Source organism: Hydra vulgaris, chromosome 03, assembly GCF_038396675.1.
Source record: "Hydra vulgaris chromosome 03, alternate assembly HydraT2T_AEP".
In the NCBI taxonomy this organism is placed as follows: Eukaryota; Metazoa; Cnidaria; class Hydrozoa; order Anthoathecata; family Hydridae; genus Hydra; species Hydra vulgaris.
The window spans coordinates 60,937,645-60,947,286 of NC_088922.1; the positions used below are offsets into that span (position 1 = coordinate 60,937,645).

The following is a 9,642-nucleotide window of genomic DNA, read 5'->3' on the forward strand; positions in this document are numbered from 1 at the left end:
AACAAAATATTATCCAATAATAAAAATACAAAAACAAATAATAGCCTTATTTATGAACACTTGAACGACTATATATTACCTATTTAGCAAATCGTGTACCTACTTATAATTATGTGTATTGAAATAATATTTAAAAAAATTAAAAACTTCTTTTTGTCTGCATTCTTTGTTTTTTGCATTTTGGATTTTTATTTTCATTCTGCCGAAAACTGAAAACCTTTTTTTTTAAAATATAAACTTATTTTAACGCATAGCTGTTTCTTGATGACAAGACTGTCTTCTGACGGTCTTCTGCATGTCTTCAAGACGGTCTTCTGCATGTATTCTGCGTTCTTTTAAGTAATTTCAAATACTTTACAGTTTTATTGTATATATATTTTTTGTATAACGTAACTTTGTGATTTTTTTTTTAAAATTTTACTTACTTTGTAAAGATTCTAGTATATATTACGAATTTGTAAATATTAAAAAATTAAAAATTGTTCACTTTTTTAGAATTCTGACCCTCTCATATATTAAGAATTCCTTATTTACTTGGCAAGTTGAGTAATAATCTATTCGTTATATTTCAAACTGAATAACTGAGACCTAAAATAATGCTAATATAAAGCCGCTAAAAAGATAAACCAAAGATGACGTCAATAGAAATTATTAATTTTAAATTTTCACTAAAAACTCAGTGGGCGCAGGACGTAAAAAATACGTTTTGTAAACGTCTTTTAAACGTTTTGGACGTCTTTTGAACGTTCAAAAAACGTCTTATTTAGGTCCTGTGCCCACTGGGAAGTGGTGTCCAACTGTTACCTCATATCTTATACCGTTTAAATATAACATAGTCGTTATACTAATAACTATTAATTAAGACTAGTTTAAAACCTTGCGCACTTGAATTGTAGGTAGTTGTGAATATGATACTGTTTGTTAACGGTAAAAATTCGACACAACCTATTTACAAGTGAATAAAAATTTTTGAAAATATCTTTTTACTTGCAAAAAAATTATTTTTTAAAAATAAGTTTTACTTTTTATAAAAATTTAAAATATTTTTCATTACAACCGCCGGCGGGAGGCAAATATTTCCGCCTCCAATTTAGTGGCCGCAGCCAGCTGGGAGGCAGAGGCCACTAAAGACGGCCTCCGAATGATTTTTCCTCCAAAATTTTATTTGGAGGCGGCTACGAATGGCTTCCGCCTCCTTATTGGCGTCTGCCACTAAAACATTTTGCCTACAAATAAAACTCTGGCTGTGGCTGCTATTACAAAGGCGGAAGCCACTGGAGGTGAAAGAAAGAACATTTTATTTTAAAGGTGTATTGGGAGGCAGCCGCCGACTTCTGCGTAAGAAATGTGGGGGCGAAAAGATTCAAGCCATTTCGTCCCCTCAGTATTACCTTTCTATCTACAAATGTAATAAATAAAATGTTCTATCTAATATATAAAATAAATGCAAAAAATGTATGTATATAAATAAATGCAATGTTCTACTTAATATAATATATTATACTATATTACATTGAACATTGTATTTATTTATAAATAATCTTTTTTTGTATTTATTTTACATAAAATAGAATATTTTATTTATTACATTTGTAGATAGAACAAGATAATACTAAGGGGACGATTTATCAACTTTGCTTTCAACTTTAATAAAACTAATTATTAATTAATTGACTTTTAATTTAATTATTTCTCTTCATTTTTTATTTAAACGAATATTTGACTGTATCTAACTATTTAGGTTATAATTCAATTTTAAAAATTTAGTTTTCTTGAATTTCAAATTCATTTGTTGATGCGTTAAATGTAGATTTTGGTTGGTGAATTTTGGCTCTAAACCTATCTTTTGTATTCTCTTCCGTTTTAAAGAAAATAAAATATATTTTTGGTGAATACATGATAAAAGCATAGCATGTCGTAGATGAAAAACACATAAAACACCAAACTGAAAGTTTTTGTTGTTGATCTTTTGTGCTTAAGTATATAGGAACAAACATCAGCCACGATAATAAAAATATAAACATTGCAAAGCTTGTTAATCTTGCTTCATTGTAAGTTTCAGGTAAGTTTCGTGCTTTAAATGCATATACTCCACAAATTAGTGCTATTACTGCTACATATCCAATTGTTAAAAATAGAATGGAGTCGTAGGAACCGGCGCAGTAGCAAACAGTTAGCGGTTCTTCTTCTTCTTCCATCTTTTTTTTGTCACAGACTTCAATAGGAAAAGCAAAGTAAGAAACAATACATATTAAAATACCTAATAAAGTTAGAGCTGCAACTGTCATAAACTGCACTTTATTTGTTTTTAAAATACTGTTTTTTGTCAAACAACCTGATTTACTGTTGTTGAATATCCGTAATAATCGATCAGCTTTTGTAAACGTTACAGATATAGTTATAGAACTAAAGCAAACAAAATAAATTAGACGGCCTCCGCACCTGTATTTCGTATTTTCCGTTTGAAAATAAAGAAATGGCAGCATTAGCAAGCAAATAATACTTCCAAGTTGCAATAAAGATAAGTTTTTGTTTGACGCTTTCACAATTGGTGTTTCTCCATGTTTATAAAATATGTACACAACGTATACCACAAATAAAAATACAATGGTTGAACAAATTAGTAAGAAAATACCTTCTTCGCTATCAGGTTTCATAAAAATTTGTTTAGGCGAAACACATAATGTTTTTTCAGTATTTACTATTTTGTCATCAGGGCAAATTTTACAACTACTCTGTCCATATTTTGATTGAACACTGTTTTTTCCGCATCTTACACACTGCCAGCAACATGCATTTTCAAATGAATGTTTAAAATAACCAGGTTTGCATATTTCTCTGCAAGATGAAACAGGTGGTTCTAATAAACCTCCTGCAAAATTTATTTGCTCATTCGAAGTAAAAACTATTTTACCTGATGATTTAGTCCAAAAACCAATTACTTGCCATGTTGAATTAGAATGGTGATCTACCTTCAAGTTAGTTATAGAGTAACCTGCATCCCTGGGGTTTCCATTAGCATCAAATGAAACTGATAAATTATTTATACCCGAAAAATTTACATTTTTAATATATGAAAAAAGTTTTTTAGTTTCAATAGTATATGGGTTTTCTGATTTAATATAAGCATGCAGTCCAAAAGCAATTGATTGAACAGCATGAAAAACTTCTACGTATTTGCTCTTAGGTAGGTCACTCAAATTAATGTTTTTGCAAGTTGTCGCGTTTCTAGCTTCACAGCTTTTTTCTTTCCAATATTCGTTAATCCATGGATTTTTGTACACCAAATCCGGTGTCATAGATTTTAACCTGGTTTCAAATGGCTCGTATCTTACTTGCATTGGAATTACTCCAAACATTCCTCTAACAACATTAGGATCTATTTTATAAACTTCTTCACTAGAACCATATGTTTCTGTAGCTATCCATGTTTTATTGTGCAAACGCATTTGTTCTGCTACTCTTAAAAATTGAATTGCTTCAGGTCGTTGACACCAAAGAATTATAACGCTTGCTTGTTTTTCTATATTAAGTCTTTGAACAACTCTTTTTGTTATGTTTCCACTCGAATCACCTTTTACATCATAAATCTCTTGAATAAAAATACACACGTTTTTCTCTTTTAATATAGATAAAATTTCGTTAAAACCAACTCTACCATAGTCGTCATCGCATGCTATTACATTTACGTATGTCCAGTTATTGAGCACTAATAAATCAACGATTAAACCCGCTTGAAGATTGTCAGGAGCTACTGTTCTTAAAAATGTCGGGAATAACTGCTTTGCGTTGAGATCAGTAGATGTGGCTGAGTAGCTTATTTGAGTAGTTCCACTTGAAGATAAAATAGCTGCTATGTTTGTAGAAGTTGCAGAAGCTGCATCGCCAACTAATGCAATTGCTTTTGTAGTATTATAATTACATTGGCATATATAGTTATCATGTACTTCTTCGTATGGAATAAAGCCTTGGGTTAGTTCTAATGCGGATTCGATGGCAATATTTATGTCATTACAGCTGTCTTGTATACGATATCCTAATTTTGTTTTTGGTAAATAGTCAATTCTGCTATTTATTTCATTAATTGCAAATATCATGGCTTCAACCCATAAAAGTCCTGGTTTGTTTAACGCGTAGGTTTTACTTTTTTCATCCCAATAATGTACTGGAAACATTCCACCTATAATCACGGATGAATTTTCTGTATCACTCAATTCTATCGGAACTTCAGAGCATTTACTATGATCACCAATTGCTGTCGAAATCGATAAAATTGTTATAAAAGAAGTAAATAGTGAACAGAGCGCAAAATTCCATGGCATTTTATTAAAAGCACTAATAATGAAGTTTTTATAAAAATGATATCATTATTAAGGATTAGATTTTAAGAAATAATAGCAACTTTATTGTTAAATTATAAAACATTTTTAAGAATAAAGTAAAAAAAAAGAAAAAGAAAAAAAAACTCTCTTTTTTTTTCATTTTTAACATTAAGTATTCAGCTGTTCTCTGAAAAGTTATAACAGCATTAACATTAGTTTTGAAAAAAGAAAAAAAGACTTTTTCCAAAATGCTTCTTGATAGTTAAACGATTATTAATAACAACTATAAATAAATTCAACTGTAAATAAACTATAATTAAATAATAACTTTACCACATAAACAACTTAATAAATACAGCTATCAAATGAACATATTTTTCAGAAACAATCAACTAAGCCTTACTTGTATAATTTAATCATTAAGTGAACATAGTTTGTGTAATTTAATTATTAAGTTAACATAGTTTGTATAGCCAAATTAAAAAGTAACTTGTATAATAAAATTCTTATTTATAACAGATAAAAAATTTATAAAAGCTTCACGTATTATATTCGAGTTTGTACTTTATGTTAATAGTTAACGCTTTTTTCTCTCTTTAATTACTTATATCTTAAAAATGTATAATCAATAATAAAAATAATTCAAAAAACATAAGAATAAATGATTAAAGGTTGAATATATATATATATATATATATATATATATATATATATATATATATATATATATATATATATATATATATATATATAAATATATATATATATATATATATATAACAAAATATTTAAATAGTAAACTATAATGTTTCTTTCACTTTCATAACAAAAGATTTGTGCTAAAACCTGATCCTGTGTTGAACAAATTTAAAAAACAAATAAAAAAATATAAACATCAGTTGATCATTATTACTATAATGTTTTCAAGTATTTTTATAGGATTAAAAATTGTTTACCCAACAGAAATTCAAGACAAAACACTAACAACTAATCAAGAAAGATTTTTTGATGTAAACTTGGAGAAAAATATTTTGGCATAAAAATAGTTTTGTGCTGGATGAACCTATGGCGAGGTTCGCTTTTTTAAACACGTACTTTTTTTATGTATCACGCATTTTAATTCTACACGTGTATATGGATTTGAAGGAAAAAGAAGTTATTAGTTTATAAAGAAATCTCGACACCAATTTTGCACATTGGGCTCAATAAATCGAATAAATAATTTGGATTAAGTATTTTTTTACGTTATCTGTTTACTCACATTTTTCTTAAAACTGTAAAAATTTTAAACAAACATTAAGGTGTACAACTATTCTAAAGCTTTTTGTGTGTTTATGCACGATTTTGTATGTTTTATGCACAATTTTACCACATGACCATAGTTTAAAAAAAAAAAAAAGTGTACACGTGTTATATTGACAGCAAAAATTTGTTGGCGCTTGAATTTTCTTTAGTATTTTGAGGTAGTTTTTTAAGAATAAATTAAAAATTTGGTTTAAATTTATAGGATATTGATCAAATAATTAAAATCAATTCTAAAACGGCATAGGGCATATAGAGAAGATGATAAGCAAAGTCGAATCCCTTTTCAAACAGTCACACAGTTAAATTTCTAATACAAGTTTGCTGGACAAATTTTTTTTTTTTTTCTATGCAATTATTCTGGCCAAATGAAACATTTTTGTTTCATTGAATAATTACCACCGGTAATTATTTAACTCAGAAGTTAAGAGTGTATTAATAATAAAAAAACTACCACCGGTTAACTACTACCGGTAATTATACAACTTAGAAGTTAAAAAGATATTAAGAATTAAAAAAAAATTAGTTATGATATAAAAACTATATTTAAAAGCAAAAATACATAAAGCTATACAAAAAAATTATAATTAGTCAACATAAAACTTACGATTTGAATCCTCAGAACACTTATCTCTCAATTCTTTAAAAGATTTACCATTTGTAACATTAACTTCTTATTCTATTACTACAACATAAAAGTTTCTGTTTATGTATTGTATTTTTTTCGTATTTTAGTTTTTCGTTAAGTTGTTTACTTAGAATTAGTACTTCCCAGTGGGCACAGGACCTAAATAAGACGTCTTTTGAACGTTCAAAAGACGTCTTTTTTACATCTTGTGCCCACTGGGTTGTACTCTATGTAAATACTCCTTGAAATGTAAAATCTATTTTTGAATACATTTAACTTGATTTGATTTAAATGGTTCGTTTAAAAAAAATTTCCTTTTGTTTCAGGAGAGGCAACCAAGTTCAAAACCTCTACTGGCTTCTTTTCATCCTTCATTTTTCAGGCAGTTTTTTAAGAAAATTGTTAATAGGTTCAGAAGTTGTTAGAAGAATATTAAGCAATTCTATGTTTGCAGAAAAACGTGACTGTTTCTTTGCATGATTTTCTTGGAATCTTCAACCATCTTTATTTCGTGCTTCTTGAGATTCTTGGAGGAGCTGTTCAGTTTAAAAAATACATGACTTTATGATTTCCGTACTATGCATTAAATCTTTGCGCACTATAACAGGCATGCAGTACCAAATATATAAATCTAGATACTGAGTTCTAGTTACGGAACAAAGTTTTTCAAGTTCGACACAATTAATATCATAGCCAGAAAATAGCTTTTTTCATCAAACACTAATTTTTTTAATCAATTTGACGTCTAACCCTGTAATCTTAACTTTTTAAATTAATTCAAAGTCTAATCTCTCCGTTCGTTTCCAGATTTAGAAAAAAAAAACCTGCGAGCTGCGTTGCTTTGATTTGTATTGTCATAACCAGGTTTCGTATGTAGCAAATTGTGTTTTACAATATAGTTAGATTCACCAAGAGTACTCAGTGTTGGAAGAAGTTCAAATATTTCTATATAAACTTTGTGAGGTTCTATTGCAGTTAATTTTCGTGTTTCTTTTAAAAATAAAAACAAACTTGATTAAAAGATATTAAAAATAATATATTTTAATCAAGTATATAAAGTTAAGAAAACTTCTAAGATATTCTTGCTGAATCACTTTAAAATAGTGCATGATTTGTTTACAAAACCTATGCTGAGGCATTTGAACAACTTTTAGTCGTGTTCTTACTTCAAAAGAATTTTACTGCAACTTTACAGCCAACAGAAGCATAAATTAAATAAATTATATTGTTCTGTTAGCAGTATTAAATAAATTATGATATTCAAAAATTTATTTGACTCTTTTTTCAAATTAATCAACAAACTGAAGGTTTACAAGAAATTTGCAAAAATAGAAAAATCAGAAAAACTGTATAGTTCTGGACGATATTTTTCGTTATGATGATCCAAAAAGACACAAATTAATGTGTAATAAGATGTGTAAAGAGTTAAAAATGTCTCGTATTTTGTAGAAACCACATTTTTCCAAAATACTTTGCACTTAACAAATTGAGCTGCACCAGGAAAAGATATGTGGACAAAAGGGGATCCATGGGGAACACCACATGCTATATTTGTTAATTGCAATGAAGATTTCTTTTTATAAACATATTGTTTTTAACCAATTTAGGGTTTTATCGCTCAAACCATAGCTTTCCAGGTTTTTTAATAAAGTATGGTAAATAATAGTATCAATAACTTTTGACAAGTTAATGAATATGTCTCGTATGAATTGAGAATTCCTAAAGGAGTCAGAAATAATCTACATTACTTATATGTTTATTGAACGCCAAGTGGAACAAATTTTTATGAGGTTCCTCATGCACCATCTCAGATTTTGCCGAAGTTTTTCATTTTGTACATATACATAACACAAGCATGTTTTGAAAATTTTAGATCATTATCTAATAATTTTCTTAAGAAGAAACTATTTAAATTGAGGGAATTAAATTTGCACGAAATTTCACTTTATAAGCAAAAAGGTTTTTTTCATCGTTTTTAACAGAAAGAGTTGATTTTATATTTCAATTATTTAAAATAGCAAGTGTGCTATAGAGTGAAAGACGTCAAGTGTACTATAGAGTGAAAGACATCAAGTGTGCGATAGAGTGAAAGACATCAAGTGTGCAATAGAGTGAAAGACATCAAGTGTGCTATAGAGTGAAAGATAGCAAGTGTGCTATTCTTTTAAAATAACAAAAAATTAAAAGTCTGGCATCTTAGCTTTTTCCCTAATTCCCACGCTAAAGTTGATATTTTTTTTTTGGAATTGAAACTTTTTGTTTTTTTAAGGAGCTTAATCTTAAAAACTAGTTAAAAAATTAATACAAATCAAATTTTATGTTAACCTATACGTATTAACAAAAAGTTCAGTTGATTAGAGAGATGGATTCAAAGTTATAATTTATCAAAGTGATCCGAATTAGGATTTTTAAAAATTGATCTCCAATCCAAAGCATCTGTTACCTATGATGGCACCTTTTTTTATTATTATTAAAAATTCATATAGGCATTAATCGTAAAATCCCTAATTTTACGTTTTCTCAAAATTAGAAGTTTATATTATTTATTTTCTCCTTTGATAAGATTTCTGCGACCTAATGAAAGCACGGCCCACCGTGATTGGGCTACGAAGAGAATTTTTTTCTTTTAAATTTACTTTTTTTCTTATAAATTATGTATTTTTACATATAAAAATTATTCATATTTAATTTTAATTTATTACTTGATGGCTTTTCTAATGAACGGACGTGTTTTTTTTTGAGGGTGGTCAATAAAATAATAATAATAAAAATAATAACAAAGTTATCAAAATAAAATAAATAAACCAACAAATAAGAATGGCAGTTACACTATTGGAAATAACAAAGATAATGAAAGACATGTTTGACGAATTTGAAAAGAACCAGAAGTGATCCTGAAAAGACAAGACGTAAATTTTGCCAATATAGCAAACGCAAATTCAAAAATAACAAACGAATGTTTTGATTAGGGTGGCCATCTGCGAATATTTAGCCGGGACAGTTCCGTATTTTTACAAAATGTCCCGTGTCCTTTATTTGACCACATTTGTCCCGTATTTTTGAATTATTTAGTGCAAATTTAACTTTTTAATTTTTAATGAAAATTTTAACGTTTTTTTTAAAAACAAATTTGCAAATTATGATGTCGTCGAATTACTATCGAATTTCGAATTTTGAATTTTGTCGTATTATCTTAACCTGAAAAGGTTAAGATAATACGTTGAAAGTTTTTTAAAGTGACAAGAAATTGTATTATTATTATTTTAATATTTAAATTTATATTTGTTATTCCTAAATAAGAATAAACTAGCTATGTTAGATAAGATAGTAAGTAAAAAATATACAATTAAGATTGTTTTAATTAGTAATTTGACTTTCTTAGAGCATTAT

At 27.8% G+C, this 9,642-nt stretch overlaps 1 protein-coding gene across 1 annotated transcript; it reads right to left on the reverse strand.

The window, feature by feature from the left end:
* Positions 1-1,624: 1,624 nt before the first annotated feature.
* Positions 1,625-4,399, reverse strand: LOC105846103 (extracellular calcium-sensing receptor). Its single transcript, XM_065793897.1, has one exon. It carries the CDS (start codon positions 4,320-4,322, stop codon positions 1,764-1,766), a length of 2,559 nt encoding a protein of 852 aa, XP_065649969.1. The 5' UTR covers positions 4,323-4,399; the 3' UTR covers positions 1,625-1,763.
* Positions 4,400-9,642: the final 5,243 nt, after the last annotated feature.

What these genes read in the sequence shown, in the direction of transcription:
- LOC105846103 (XM_065793897.1), bottom strand. Translation starts at nt 4,322, where the DNA reads ATGCCATGGAATTTTGCGCTCTGTTCACTATTTACTTCTTTTATAACA.